The 16,597-nt window shown below is 45.1% G+C and overlaps 1 protein-coding gene across 1 annotated transcript; it reads left to right on the plus strand.

Moving 5' to 3' along the window:
* The first annotated feature begins 1,239 nt into the window (after nt 1-1,239).
* Nucleotides 1,240-16,340, plus strand: LOC119769121. The gene is made up of 4 exons (XM_038261021.1): nt 1,240-2,394; nt 2,439-4,580; nt 4,616-7,738; nt 16,320-16,340. The coding sequence occupies exons 1-4, from the start codon at nt 1,240-1,242 to the stop codon at nt 16,338-16,340; spliced, it is 6,441 nt and encodes a 2,146-aa protein (XP_038116949.1).
* The last annotated feature ends 257 nt before the right edge of the window (nt 16,341-16,597 follow it).

The following is a 16,597-nucleotide window of genomic DNA, read 5'->3' on the forward strand; positions in this document are numbered from 1 at the left end:
TATTACAGAATTCTACCTAAAACAAACTTGTACGTTTTTTTGATATTTCTAAAAATGTTTGATAAAAGTTTTGACGATATTTACTAGTTTCACTCACATTGAAACGTGTGAAATTGTTTTAATTACAAAATATTTGGAACAAATTATTTCCTAAATAATATTAATAATATGATTAATAAAAAAATAAAAAAGATTAGCATAAAAAATCTGAAAATAAACCCTAATTTTGAAAAAGTATAAAATCACTTTACTAGTGGTCAATGGGCCATTTTACATGATCATTCAAAATGGGTCTGCGGGCCACAAAATATCACCTCGCGGGCCACGTTTGGCCTGCGGGCCATACTTTGGGCACCCCTGCTCTAAATGCTATCTATGGAAATTTGCCATTTTATTACCTGTATTTTATATATTTTTTTATTTTTCAAGCAAAGGAAATCAGTGAATAGTTTTTAGCTCTAAATTCTCTCTATGGAAATTTGGCATTTTATTACCTGTATTTTAATTTTTTTTTCAAGCAAAGGAAAACAGTGAATAGTTTTTAGCTCTAAATATGGAAATTTGCCATTTTATTACCTGTATTTTAAATATTTTTTAAGCCAGAAAATCAGTGAAGAGTTTTAGCTCTAAATGCTCTCTTTGAAAATTGGCCATTTTATTACCTGTATTCTAAATATTTTTTTATTTTTCAAGCAAAGGAAATCAGTGAATAGTTTTTAGATCTATGGAAATTTGCCTGTTGCGAGCACACCGTGCCGACTGCGCTGACTGTGCCGACCGTACCCCTCGAATCATTGGCCAAACGCGACAAACTCAAAAAGACTATAGAATAGAACCGTCACGCTGACACAGTAGTTGACCGTAGACGTAGAGTAGAGATAGAGAAGAATTTTGTTTTCCCATTATCAGTCCTCAATCAGATACCTAAGGAATTAAACTGATTGCCCTTTTGGTAAGAAATTTATTGAATTATTTGTGCTTATTTTGCTAATTAAAATTATCTTAGATTAAGGAAATTAAAACGCTCTAAGAAGCCTACAATTTCAAAAGTTGTCTGTTGCGATTTGAATTAAACTAGGAGACTAAATTGTAAGTAACCCGACCGAACATTTGTGAAAATTATTACAATTAAATCCTAATTGCAGCTTTCAGCTATAACACCATCTAAAAAAGGAGTTTTGCTAAAAGACCCTCCGAAACATCAATCGTCGCAACAGAAACTGAAAGAATTTATTTACGATGGCCTCTAATCCCCGTAAGCCGTTCGTTCGCCAGACCCGCTCAATGACGCGCGCGGCTCAAGAAGCAGCTAACCTCCAAATTGGAGACGCTCAAGATGATGCAGCGAAACCATTCGAGCCGTCTGTCGTCGAACCGGAGCGAGGGGATGAGCAGGATTGCGCTGGATGTACCAGGCCGAACAACGCCGAGCTGTACATGGTGCGGTGTGAAAAGTGCGAGCTGTACTTCCACTTCTCGTGCGCGAACGTCACCACCGCAACCGTCAATCAGCCGCCGTTTGTGTGCCGTACTTGCGTGCCCTTTCGGCCAAGATCTACCCGTTCATCGGGCTCCCATGTGAGCAGTACTCGTTCGGCACGAATTGCTCTAGAACTGCAGCAAATGGAGGAGCAGTTCCGGATCCAGGAAGCGCTTACGAAGGAACGACTCGCGCAGTTGGAGCGACAGTACCTGTACAGCTCGAAGAAGTACGCGCTTCTTCGGGAACAAGAAGAAGATGGGGGACGTAGTGTCCGTAGCAGAGACAGCCGCGCTTCGACGAGCAGGGTTGAGAAGTGGATCAATGCTCAGGCTGAGACCGGGAACACCGGTCCAGGCGTCAACAAGGAGACGACCGAGTCTGACGATCACGTCCAGCCACTGAGTGAGGACAAGGCCGATAGTCTGCACGTGAAGTTCACGTCTACTCCGCTCGCTTCGCCAAATGCTTCGTTCAACGAATCGCCGTACGTTTCCCTCTCCATTTCCTCGCTATTGCCGGACAGTCTCGAGGAAAGCAGCGAAAAGTCGATCCCTGAGGGACCCAAGGACCCCGGGCAGACCGCGGCTGAAATTCCACCCAGCGAGGTTCCAGAACCACCTACCACCATGGAAAGCATGCTCAAGCTGCTGCAAATCTCACTGGGGAAGCCGCAGAACACCGGTGCTATCCCGAAGATCCTCAAAGTCACCTCGACCGCTTTCGAGGAGTGGCGAAACAGCATGCAGCGGAAGGATCTCGACCCGATTCCAGAAGAGCTGAGCGAAGAGACGAAGAAAAACGAGCAAAACTTGCTTGTGCTCCTTCAGCAGCTCGAGGATCAGCGCGCCGAGGACCAGCAGTTGCAGCGCCAGCGGAAGAGCAGCTCAAACGCAAGCTGCAGCAGCAAGAACGTGAGCAAGCGAAGCAGAAGCAAGAACTGCAGCGTCGACTTCAGCAGGTGGAAGCAGAGCAGAAGGAAGAAATGCAGCGTTTACTGCAGCAGCAACAACGCGAGCTGGCCGAGCAGAAGCGGGAGCTGAAACAGCGTCTCAAGGAGCAGAAGCAACAGCAAGCCAAGCAGCAAGAAGAGCTTGACCGTTTGCGAGAGCTCGAGAGGCTTCAAAAGCTGGCAGAATCTCGGGACAAGAACCACTCGTCGGCGGCGGGCCGCAACGGCACGGTCGACAAAAGCCGATCAACAGAAAGCACCACAGGAACAACATCTGTACCACGCGTTGACGATGACCTGCCACCTCCATCTAACGAGCGATCTCGCGCCTCTGCAAACTTTGGCAGTTCTTCCGTAAGGAGCTCTCGATCTTCATCTTCAAGGTCGTCTACTTTGACAACACCGTCGGTCGTACCTTCCGTTGAGTCATTCCCCTCTCTCGTGCCGCCGCTGCCGGCACCGCCTCCGTACCAAGGACCGACTTCGCAGCAGATTGCTGCACGTCAGGTTGTCAACAAGGAGCTCCCAGTCTTCACAGGGAATCCTGTTGACTGGCCAATCTTTATCAGCAGTTATAACCACTCTACGCTGACGTGCGGATACACCGACAACGAGAACCTGTTGCGACTGCAGCGTGCGATCCAGGGGAGGGCGAGAGAAGAAGTGAGCAGCCTGCTCCTCAATCCGTCGACGATACCGCAATTGCTGACCTCTCTGAAGCTGCTGTACGGACGACCGGAGCAGATCGTTCACACGATGATCGAGAAAGTACGCGCGACCCCCGCACCGAGAGCGGACAAGCTGGAGTCTCTCGTCTCGTTCGGTCTGGTGGTCCACAATCTCTGTGGGCACTTGAAGGCTATTGGCATGGAGAAGCACCTGTCGAACCCCATTTTGCTGCACGAGCTCGTTGCCAAGTTGCCTTCCAACGTAATGTTCAACTGGGCACTCTACCAGGAGCAACTGCCAGTAGTGGACCTCAACGTGTTCGGCGACTACATGTCGAAAATAGCGACCGCTACCAGCGGCGTGACATTGTTCGCTGCGAAGGCTGCCAAGGACGATTTCCGGCCCAAGAAGGAGAAGGCGGCGTACGTCAACACGCACTCGACTGCCGAGCAAGGTCAGCGCAAGGGTGACGACGAGATCAAGGAGAAGCCGACGGACCGTCCGTCTTCGAACATCAAGGTGTGCCCGATGTGCGACAACAGCGGCCATTTGGCGGCCAACTGCTCGAAGTTCAGCAAACTTTGTCTCGACGACCGTTGGAAGCTGGTCAAGGAGAAAAGACTTTGTCGTCGCTGTCTGGTTGCCCACTCGCGCTGGCCGTGCAAAAGCGATCCCTGCGGAGTCCAAGGTTGCCAGAAGAAGCATCATCCGCTGCTCCACTACGAACAAGCACCCACGGAAGCGAAGCGCAGCGAGCCCGCAACTAGCGGCGTAGTCGCACTGCACCGTCAACCGACGATATCAACATTGTTCCGTATGTTGCCCGTCACGTTGTACGGAAAGAAAGGGAAAGTAAACACGTTCGCCTTTCTCGATGACGGCTCGTCGGTGACACTCCTGGAGCGGAAGTTGGCGGCAACCCTAGGCCTGGAAGGAAAGCAAGCATCTCTGTGCATCCACTGGACATCCGGCATCAAGAAGAACTTCTCGGAGACGCGGGAGGTTGAGCTGGAGATTTCTGGCGCTGATCGTCCGCAGCGGTTCGTCGCGTCGAACGTGTACACGGTGGACAAGCTCGGACTTCCGGAACAAACGATGGACGTCGCGGCCATGGCGGAGGAGTTCGCGTATCTGCAGGACCTGCCGCTATTGAGCTTGCAGTCTGCGGTTCCCGGAATACTCATCGGTCTGAACAACGTGCACCTGCTCGCAACACTGAAGCTGCGGGAAGGACGCAAAGGAGAACCGATCGCTACCAAAACGCGTCTCGGTTGGACGGTCTACGGGAGTATGCCGGCGGCTACACAGTCTTTTGCCCACCGCCAGTTCCACATCTCCGATGAACAAGCCGAAGTTGACCTGCACGAATACGTCAAGAGCTTCTTTGCGGTTGAAAGCCTCGGAGTCATGGCAGTACCGAGTGAGGAGAGCGTCGACGACCAGCGTGCCAACAAGATTCTGTCCGAAACTACCAAACGAGTGGGCGGTTTGAAACTGGCCTTCTCTGGAAACAGGACTACGTGGAGTTTCCGGATAGCAGACCGATGGCGGAGAAGCGGATGAAGTGTTTGGAGCGACGCCTGGGACGAGATCCGGCACTGTACGATCAAGTACGAAAGCAGATCGCGGACTTCCAGTCGAAAGGTTTCGCGCACAAGGCGACCGCTGCGGAACTGGACACCTTCGACCCTCGCCGGACCTGGTATTTACCCCTCGGAGTAGTACTGAACCCAAAAAAGCCCGGCAAAGTGCGCGTGATCTGGGACGCGGCTGCCAAGGTCGATGGCGTGTCCCTGAATACCATGCTTTTGAAGGGGCCCGACCTGTTGACGCCGCTGCTGTCCGTGCTTTTCCAGTTCAGGGAGAGACAGGTCGCCATCTGCGCAGACATCGAAGCCATGTTTCACCAGGTGAAGATTCGGGAACCCGATCGCAGCGCGCAGCTGTTCCTGTGGAGGGATTCGCCGGACAAGCCGCTGGAAACCATGGTGACCGACGTCGCTATCTTTGGGGCGACGTGCTCCCCAGCCCACTCGCAGTACGTGAAAAATCTCAACGCTAACGAACACGAAGCAGATCACCCGAAGGCGGCAGCAGCGATACGCAACAAGCACTACGTCGACGATTACCTCGACAGTGTCGATACGGCGGACGAAGCAGTTGCGATGGCGCTAGAGGTAGCCGAGGTTCACGCGAAAGCCGGATTCCACATCCGGAACTGGATCTCGAACGACAAAACCGTGCTGGCGCGGATCGGAGCGGTCAACCCTACGACGGTCAAGAACTTCGTGATCGAGAAGGAGAACGGATTCGAGCGTCTGCTGGGAATGGTGTGGCTGCCCGACGAAGACATGTTCTCGTTCGCGCTGAGCCTGCGAGAGGACAACATGAAGCTGCTGACTGGAGAGGTGGCGCCGACGAAGACCCAGCTGCTGAGCATCGTGATGAGCATCTATGACCCGAACGGGTTAGTCGCCGTCTTCGTCATCCACGGAAAAATACTCGTGCAGGACGTGTGGCGATCCGGCGTCGGCTGGAAAGACAAAATCCCGGAGAAGCTCATCGGACGCTGGAAGCAGTGGATCGCGCTGCTGCGCAAAATCGAAACGGTGAGAGTTCCACGTTGCTATTTCAAGGATTACGAACCAGCCAGCCTGAAAACGTTGCAACTCCACATGTTTGTCGACGCCAGCGAGCAAGCTTACTCCGCGATGGCATACTTTCGGCTAGAGGATCGCGGCCAAGTCCGGTGCTCACTGGTGGCGACCAAAACGAAGGTCGCACCTCTACAGCCGCTTCCCATCCCACGTCTCGAAGTTCAGTCGGGCGTAACTGGATCGCGTTTGCGGAAGACCATCGAGGACGGACACTCACTCCCTATTTCGAAGGTCGTTTTCTGGTCGGACTCCAAGACGGCACTGCAGTGGATCAGGTCAACCGACCTCCGCCGATTTCGCCCGTATGTGGCGTTCCGGGTCAACGAGATCCTGTCACTGTCCAAGGCCGCCGAGTGGAGATACTGTCCATCGCGCATGAACGTCGCTGACGAAGCTACGAAGTGGGGTAAAAAGGGACCAACTTTCGACCCCGACGCGCAAGTTTACGTCTGCCACAAGTTCATTTACGATCAGGAAGAAGACTGGCCCGAAGACTGCCTCGAGCGGGTTGAGGCAACGGAAGAACTCAGGTCAGCGTTCATGTTCAGCCACTTCGTGGTCATGCCCATCATTCGACTGGAGCTGTTTTCGCGATGGGAACGCCTGCTGAGGATGGTCGCCTACGTTCATCGCTTTCTCGCGCGCAGACTAAAGCTGAAGCAGGAAACCTGTCCGGGCGCGCTGACACGTGAGGAGCTGCAGAAAGCAGAACGAAGCCTGTGGCGCTTGGCTCAATCCGACGCTTATCCGGACGAGGTCGCCACGCTGAACCAGAACCTGCTAGTGCCAGCCGAGAAACGGGAGTGTTTGGAGACGTCGAGCAGCATTTTGAAGTTGTCCCCTCTGCTGGACGACAGCGGAGTGCTTCGAGCTGGAAGTCGCTTGGAGGCCGCCGAGTTCGCCGCGTTCGACGCCAAGTTTCCCGTGATCCTCCCAAACAAACATCGCGTGACCTGGCTGCTCGTGGACTCCTACCACCGAAGGTTTCGCCATGCAAACAACGAGACGGTGGTCAACGAGATCCGGCAGAAGTTCAACATCCCAAAGCTGCGGGTCCTGATCCGGCAGGTGGCAAACAAGTGCTGTTTCTGCCGCATAAAAAAGGCCATCGCGGTGGCACCCATGATGGCACCCCTTCCACGTGTGAGGTTGTCCCCTTTCGTGCGCCCGTTCACGTTCACGGGCGTGGACTACTTCGGCCCGGTCCTGATCAAGGTTGGACGCAGTGCTGCGAAACGCTGGGTGGCGCTTTTCACCTGCTTGACGATCCGCGCAGTTCACCTGGAGCTCGTCGCGAGCTTGTCAACGGACTCGTGCAAGAAGGCAATCCGCCGGTTCATCGCGCGACGTGGAGCGCCGCAGGAGATATACTCGGACAACGGTACGAATTTCCAAGGAGCCAGCGGAGAGCTGTTGAAGGAATTAGCCAAGGTCAACCACAATGAACTCAGCAGTACATTCACCGACATCCACACCCAGTGGCGATTCAACCCACCGGCCGCGCCGCACATGGGTGGCTGCTGGGAACGAATGGTAAGATCCGTGAAGGCTGCACTGGGCGTAATCCCGGTGGAACGCAAGCTGGATGAGGAGTCGCTGGTCACCCTACTAGCGGAAGCGGAGCATATGGTAAACTCGCGCCCCCTGACTTTCGTGCCGCTGGAGAGCGCAGACAGCGAGTCCTTGACCCCCAACCATTTTCTTATGCTGAGTTCGAGCGGCGTTCAGCAGGCCGTCAAGGATCGGGTGGGCGTAGGCGCGGCCATCAAGAACAGCTGGAACAGTATTCAGCACGCACTGGACGAGTTCTGGTGCCACTGGGTGAAGGAATACCTGCCGACGATCGCGAGAAGGACTAAATGGTTCGAAGAGGTGAGACCAATCAAGGAGGGCGATATCGTGCTTGTTGTGGACGAAGGACATCGGAACGGGTGGTTGAGAGGACGCGTTGCAAGGACGTATCCTGGTAAGGACGGCAGAGTACGTCGGGCGGATGTACAGACATCGAAGGGTCAAGTTGGCTCTGCTGGACGTTGGTGACGCTGAGGATTCTGGTGCAGATCATCATGCGACACGTGGGGGAGGATGTTGCGAGCACACCGTGCCGACTGTGCTGACTGTGCCGACCGTACCCCTCGAATCATTGGCCAAACGCGACAAACTCAAAAAGACTATAGAATAGAACCGTCACGCTGACACAGTAGTTGACCGTAGACGTAGAGTAGAGATAGAGAAGAATTTTGTTTTCCCATTATCAGTCCTCAATCAGATACCTAAGGAATTAAACTGATTGCCCTTTTGGTAAGAAATTTATTGAATTATTTGTGCTTATTTTGCTAATTAAAATTATCTTAGATTAAGGAAATTAAAACGCTCTAAGAAGCCTACAATTTCAAAAGTTGTCTGTTGCGATTTGAATTAAACTAGGAGACTAAATTGTAAGTAACCCGACCGAACATTTGTGAAAATTATTACAATTAAATCCTAATTGCAGCTTTCAGCTATAACACCATCTAAAAAAAGGAGTTTTGCTAAAAAGACCCTCCGAAACATCAATCGTCGCAACATTGCCATTTTATTACCTGTATTTTAAATAGTTTTTTAAGCAAGGAAATCAGTGAAGAGTTTAAGCTCTAAATGCTCTCTATGAAAATTGGCCATTTTATTACCTGTACTCTAAATATTTTTTTTATTTATCAAGCAAAGGAAATCAGTGAATAGTTTTTAGCTCTAAATGCTCTCTATGGTAATTTGTCATTTTATTATCTGTATTTTAAATATTTTTAATTTTTTAAGCAAGGAAATCAGTGAAGAGTTTAAGCTCTAAATGCTCTCTTTGAAAATTGAGAGTCATCGCGGCATTGCACCAGGACGTGCTAGGCCGTTTTTGACATTCGTCCGGTAGCGCGCGGACCTGAGGAGCTGCTGGAAGCCCATTCGGAACTAACATATTTGGTGAGCCCGTTCTGATTGCGTGCATGTGTGGTAGTGTGTGTTTGTGTGTGGCAGAGAATAAATCACGTATGCGTGCGCGTTTTAAAAATTGACAGTTACCATCAGTGTAGGTCTGCTGCTTCAAGGTAGGCTTACTTAACCCTCTTAAGTCCCTCCCAGTCAAATCATTCCGAATTCTGAAACGGAATCTAATTAGAATCGTATACAAATTCCGTTTCAAACGCAACAACCGGTTCGAACACGGAACCGGTTGTTGCGTTTGAAACGGAATTTGTATACGATTCTAATAAGATTCCGTTTCAGAATTCGGATTGAGTTAACTGGGCTGGTTGCTATTAACTGACCGTTGTTTGTTGCAACTTTGCGTTTTTCTCGTTTTCTGTGGCATGATCGAGTTTAGAAAGTCGACGGCACAGGATCGTTTTTAACTGCCATGATATCAGAATTCATACAACTTTCCGTTTGTTAAATTTTGATCAATTAGCAAACTGTTATGAATATATTTTAATTGATTTTAACTATGGTCACAATTATCTATTTTATTGATTTTTTTTTAATATGTCATAAAAAAATCTCTTTTTTATGATCTGTTGTTTGATTAACATTTTTCTTAAAGTATTTAAGTTTACTGGTATAATAAGTTGAATGTAAGAGTTGGTATGAATGAGCTTGTTATATATTAGTTATAAAGATCCCATTATGAAAGGGGGGAAGTTTCGAAATAAATAACGCCGACGCGTTGTGTTAGACTGTCCAAAACGTTCTGATTTTATTGTGATCGAAAAGTCCCCCAGAGCCTCACACACGAGGTACTGAGGTTTTGCTTGCAAAGCATTAATCGAGCTACTTGCTTCAATCGCGGCGAGGTAAACGGAGTTTAGCTTTGTTCGCAGTTTGGGTTACTGTTGCCGGCTGTGCTGACGATGTTGGTGGCGTCGATCAATTATGCGGAAAGCAATTTCCGTAACTTATTAATCCAATTATTTTCCAGGTTTTTCAGATTAAGTTCATAATAAAAATACGCGCGCCAAATCGATCAAAATCTTCGTAAACTTTCGTTAAATCAGTTGCGTCTTTTATTTATTAAGATTACATTGATTGTTTTGTGATTTGAAAAGCCCTTCCTATATTACCGTAGATCAGAAGGTACGGCGTCGGGTAAATTGTGCAATTATTTTTCAAATAATGTGTTAAATTTTCACGGTGGAAAACTCGTTTCTATAGAATCGTTTATCGAAAGACACGCTGACATTAAGGATAGACTATTAACGAGCGTTTTTGAATTGTTTGATTCGATTGTGAGTAGCGGGACCTCGCGGTTACTCTGCAACGTGTTTTTCGGAGCCTTTTAATTTATTCTTCCTATATATTCCTATATTTTAGTCTTTCTTTTAGTATCGTTGATTGGAAGGCACGATTTTATGCAGAGTAAAGCGTTTTTTATTTGCTATTTTTGAAATTTGCACGCGTTATCTAAATTGTACAATTAGTAAAAATATACTGATAAGTCCAGCCCATAGCACAACTGCTCGGTTGGCACGCGTTCGATTAAAAAAACTTTCTAAATAATCAATAATTTATCTTTCCGCAGCCGGCAGCCTAAGATTTAAAATTATCAACCGATAAACAAAATGCTCATGGTCACATCACTGAAACTCGTGAATCCTGACCTCATACCCATCTACTAACCCCCGACAAAGTATCACATGAGTTTTGAGGGGTTAGTAAGATGGGTACCCAAGCAACACACATTGTCAGATAAACGTATTTCCTAACTGGTTGTATAACCGATCGGCTTCGTTACCACAACTTGTTCTACAACTCCTGTGCATTGGAAAAAGCGCACTTTTTTCTGTTGTACAACTTGCCAGAATAAGATGCAAGTTATCAGAGTAAGTTGTACAAATGTATTTGACAACATTGTGCTAGCTAACAAGAGATTCAACGAAAAAAAGGGGGCGTGGTTAACGGCTGTGCTGTCAAATCAAAGCGCACACTGAAAAGGAAAGATAGATTGAAAACAGTTGTCTAACCGTTACCCAACTTACATGTAAACAAACAGTTCTTATTAGAATTTCAATCAACGACGAAGCCAGTTAGAATAGTATCTCTGACTATTTTGGTACGCTTGTTTCTTCCCGATTTATTTAGAAAAAAAAATAGAAATTGTATGAAAAAAACAATCCTTTCGCGCTCTCTAACTGTGATTCATGTGAAACCCTCTTCATGGCGAACTTTTAGATTTTCCTTTTTTGATGAACTTCGTCTTTCCCAAGATTCGATCCGATGACTTCGACGATTTGTTGTTATCTCCACGGCAGGTCCAGGCGCGCTTCCACATCTTACCACGAGGCTTCATAGAAAACAAGCTGGCCTAAACGTCAATAAGAAGGCTGCTGTCAGCTTTGTTATATAGCAATGAGCTATACAACTTAACTCCAGAAAAGGCTGTCATTGGAAATTAAGTTATATAAGTTTGTTTCAAGTCAGTTTTGATAACTCCATTATGTAACTTTGCTATAACAAACCGTTTCAACTGTCATTCCGATTACCGTACCACGTAGTAACATTGAAGATTGAAAATTGGTGTGATTTTAATTTGTTGTTTTCTCTATCATGAACTCCGTAAGCTGATATTTTTTGTAGCTTTTACCGGCGATATGTTTATAAATAATCGGTCAACAATTAAAATTATTGCAATCTTCGATAAATAAACATTATTGAAACTCTAAATACCTCACGTACAAATTTACACCACCTAACAACACGCAATGTCATGTTGAATATGTTTGTTGATTATCAGTTATATAACCTATTCTCCGATGTAGCCTTGATTACTTCAAGGGTCTTTAGAATTTGGGACCATAGGGGGATGGCGTCGCTATTTTTAGACCACGTTTTCCACTTTTTCTCATCGAAACCGACTACTTTATCGACTTCATTTTGCTGGGCGAGATAGGACGCCGTCTATTTTTAGACGATGACTCAGCACTTTTACACTCTTGCGCTTAAAAAAACCAGGTGGCAGCACGATGTAACGCCACGTCCCTATAGGCTGTCATCTGAAGTAGATCGGTGTCCTCAAGCCTGGCTTGGGAGCGATCACTAAACTGTACAGTTCTGGTCTGTGTTCTAGAAAGAATTTCTTTATTTGGTGGCTCCTGGCCCTTTTATATGAGTTTGGTTACATTTCTTACATCGTATTTGTAGAGTTTACTCATTGGAGACATCTGGAGTTGGCTCTCTTTGTTTATGGCCCGAAGTGTCCTTTGCGCTGGATCAGCATTATCCAGCGCATGGCCACTTTGCCGTAAAATCCGAAAAATTTTACAACCCGAAACAGTCCCATGCGCAAGCACAGCAGTTATGCCAGCGCATATTGAACCGATTGTTATGTAATTTGAGTCCTGGGCCTGGCTGTGTGTGGCTCACTCAGCCAGGCAGGGCAATAAATTAAAATTGAAGTGTGAGGCAGTAAATGATGGGTTGCAACTAATTAGCTATGCAGGGTTGGTAAACCCGTGCAGCTGCAGGGGTGGTAACCTATCACACCGATAACATTTGTGTAACAGGAAAACATTGCAGATGAGGGAACAGCATCTTGGCATATCAGCATTTTGACGTTTAATTACAGCTCATAAAAAGCGTTTTCGACTGAAATCAAGTGATAAATACCTCAAATGGAAGTGAGCAAGCAAGTTTCTATCGAAGGTGTTCCAAAATAAGTTGTTTAAACAGTGTAAATCAGCAAATTGGATGGAGTTAGGAGCGAGTGCTAAACCTCCAAAATAGGTGAGAATTTTCCCTATGTTGTGTTTTAAAGTTGGAAAAGAGTGAAGTTGACTGTGTTTTAATACTTTTGTGGCACAAAACACGATAGTTACATAAGTCAGTTATACCAGCAGTGAAACAAACTGTTATTTAAGTTATGTTCAGATTTTTTCTCGTACACCCAAAACTGGCAGCGCTAGTCTGAGAGAATGATGGTCTCGAGTCGAGAGAATAGTGGTACCATTCACGGACGCAGAGAACACAGCTCGAGATGGGCGATAGAACTATTCTCTCGAGGTTCATTTGCAAAAAAAGTTCATCCGTCAAACAAAAAACCAAAAGTGTCGACAACGGGAATCGAACCAGAGACCTTTGACAAACCAATCCAATGACTTAGCTGCCTCGGCCACCACAGCTTGGTGACCTAGGAGAAGTCAGAAGTCGATGTATGACACTTGTTGGAGATTTATTGATTCAACTAACGAATGAACTCATTTGTTATGATAGTTTGAGTTGGTACCATTATTCTATCGATTTTGGCACTGATCCCTCAATAAATTTTGAGAGAACGATGATCTCGACTCTGAATTTTGGGTGTATGTTTATCAAAAACAATTGTCTAACTGTTATTCACGATTCACTGTGGTAGGTGATGCGACCATAAGCAATTTGTTTATCTGTTGAAATTTTAAAATCTTAGGCAGCCAACTGCGGAAAGATAGCTATCTAGAGATTTAAATACAGTATTAATTCGACCGCGATTCTCCAGAAATTAATTCATTAAAATGATGTTATATCATAAGCCTTAAAACATATTCGTCAGCGTGCCTTCCGATCATCGATGATATAGAAAGGACTTAATCCAGCAATACAGCTTGCTTGTCTCGAGAAAAAAACTCGGATCGTTTCTATCGAAAACTTTATAAATAGAACAAAAAAAAACTCATCGGCCAACGAACGTGCGAACAAAAAAAACCAAAAACTATATAAACACAAATAATTTAAAAACTCAAAACGAATATGAAACATGCAGCGCGTGGCTTCACTGCCCGCAATCGACTATACCTTTTTTAGAAATGCAACAAAAATCAAGCGCGACGTCCGCGACGTAAACCGGCAGAGAGCACAGAACTAAATATTTCCCCTCCACCACACCACTGCATGCAAACAAACACTGCCACTGAATTGATGATGGAATATTTTACATCCCTCCACCACACCACCTTATGCAAACAAACACGTCACAACGAGAACAGCATTATGCGACTGTGCAGTCTCTTCACTGTCAATGAAAAAAAAAAAATCAAATAAAACAGTATTCACGCCACCAAAAGATTAACAAACTCTCTACCTAAGAATCACAAATAATACACAAACATAGAAATCACGATTTCTATTCGAAAACGCGAAACCGCCCGGATCGAAAAACACACACAATCGGGGGGACAACAAAGACGGAAACGGCTACGAAAATCTTGCGTGATGACCGCGACGCACACCGTTCAAAATTTCCAACGCAACTGAGCAATTCCAACCCAAAACAGGAAATTTTTAGGTACTTTTTTCTCGACCCTCTCCGATTTCAATGAAACTTTGTAGACATGTTATCCTACGCTTATATAAGCCATTTTTGTGTATATGGAGCCAGTTACACTCGATAAAGACATTTGAGAAGGGCGTAAGTGTTTCAAATATTTTTGTGTTTCGTAATTTAAATATAGCTGTATCTCGAAGCCGTTGCATCGTATCAAAAAGTGGTCAAAGACAAACTTGTTGGAAATTTGACGGGCTTTCTGAAAAAAATACACTGAAAGAAAAAAACACTCCACTTTTATGAGTTTTTTTGATTTTTAAAATCAAAAGTCAAATTTGAAGGTGAGCCCACGATTTTTTTTCGTTCAAAATTTTTGTGAAAATAGCCTAAGATGTTACAAAAAGACTCACGAAAAATGCAGGATGGAGCAACTCAGCTAAAAAAATACAAAAATCATTTACTGAAACTGTTTTTTTCAAAAGTGCTCTAAACATCAACATTTTCAAAACCGAATACGAGAATCGATTCTCCAGATAATTTTACATAAAAGTCTCCATATTGACCATTATCCTAAGTCCAATCCTTGTGAAGTTACAGCGGTTTAAAAAATGAAAAAATAGGTTTTTTGATGGCTTTTGGTAATTTCTATATAATAGACTTGATTTTTCAGTCTTGAAAATATTTTATCGGAAAGCTCGTCAATTTCCCATAAGATTGTCTCTGACCACATTTCAATTGGATGTATGGGCTTACAGATATAAGCTAATTTACTATCCAGGTTACTATACTACACTGAAAAAAAAATGATGTTTTCAGTTATGAGCAATGTAATTAGCTTATATCTGTAAGCCCATACATCCAATTGAAATGTGGTCAAAGACAATCTTATGGGAAATTGGACGAGCTTTCCGGTAAAAATGTTTTCGAGACTGAAAAATCAAGTCTGTCATATAGAAATTGCCAAAAACCATAAAAAAACCATTTTTTTAAACATTTTTATTTTTAAAACCGCTGTAACTTCACAAGGATTGGACTTAGGATAATGGTCAATATGGAGACTTTTATGTAAAATTGTCTGGAGAATCGATTCTCGTGTTCGGTTTTTGAAAATGTTGATGTTTAGAGACCTTTTGAAAAAAATAGTTTCAGTAAATGATTTTTGTATTTTTTTTAGGTGAGTTGCTCCATCCTGCATTTTTCGTGAGACTTTTTGTAACATCTTAGGCTATTTTCACAAAAATTTTGAACGAAAAAAAATCGTGAACTCACCTTCAAATTTGACTTTTAATTTTAAAAATCAAAAAATCTCTTAAAAGTGGAGAGTTTTTTTCTTTCAGTGCATTTTTTTCGGAAAGCCCGTCAAATTTCCAACAAGTTTGTCTTTGACCACTTTTTGATACGATGCAACGGCTTCGAGATACAGCTATATTTAAATTACGAAACACAAAAATATTTGAAACACTTACGCCCTTCTTAAATGTCTTTATCGAGTGTAACTGGCTCCATATACACAAAAATGGCTTATATAAGCGTAGGATAACATGTCTACAAAGTTTCATTGAAATCGGAGAGGGTCGGGTACAACCGATTCCCTATTTGATATGGAATTGCTCAACTGTCAAACTTCGCGAAACCGCCCGGATCGAAAAACAAACACAATCGGGGGGACAACAAAGACGGAATTAACACATAAATACAAAAATGACGAAAAAAAATGAGCAAAAAAATGTAAATTAATTGAAAAACAAACACGAGAGACACGCTGAAAATGCGATTCCAACACAAAATAATCTAAATCCCTAAGCTTTTTAGCGAAAACGGCAACAGTATCCGCGAAGAACCAGAAGCGCGAATGCGGCACTCGACTTCAGTTTTTCTTCCGCCGTATTCTGATCAGGAACGAACTCACCAATTATCGCTGCTAGAAAAACGTCATTGATGATAATGCTTGATCCTCCTGTCGCCTCCGCTTATGGACAGCCGACCGAAAGAGTTTCGATAGCATATCTGCAGCGATCAGCTTTGCACACACACAACGATTATGAATTTTTAGCACTGTTTCTCATTTTGCACATTTCATTCGCTCTCGACACTAGGTACACACAAACCCCAGAGCATATTTTCTCCCTTATTTTGGCACTTTATACCCTCGCTCGATTTATGCTTCTCTGCTTGCTGCTATGCTCTTCCATTCGCTTTACCCGCGTTTGTAACGCGTTGAATTAAAACATATTTTGACAAAACAACAATACTAACGAATGTAATTGGCATGCAACAACTCTAATATCCACCTCCCTGCAGACGTCACCCACCCACTGGTGAGAGCGCCTAACTTTCCTGTAAGCGAGCAGCAATCATCTTCGTGAGAGAACTCTAACACTCATATATCGCGTCCCGTTCAGCACGAACCGACTCGCGAGTCGCTCTTGCTTTTGCCAACATATTTTCACTGACGGCACTAATGGTACGTTCGTTTGATGGCTAGTTCCACACTGAGTGCCGCACTCAGAGCTGTCAAAGTGTTTGTTTGAAGAAACTCGCGCTAGTTCCGCACGAGTTTCGCCGCCATCTTGGAACTG

Source organism: Culex quinquefasciatus, chromosome 3 (genome assembly GCF_015732765.1).
Source record: "Culex quinquefasciatus strain JHB chromosome 3, VPISU_Cqui_1.0_pri_paternal, whole genome shotgun sequence".
NCBI lineage: Eukaryota > Metazoa > Arthropoda > Insecta > Diptera > Culicidae > Culex > Culex quinquefasciatus.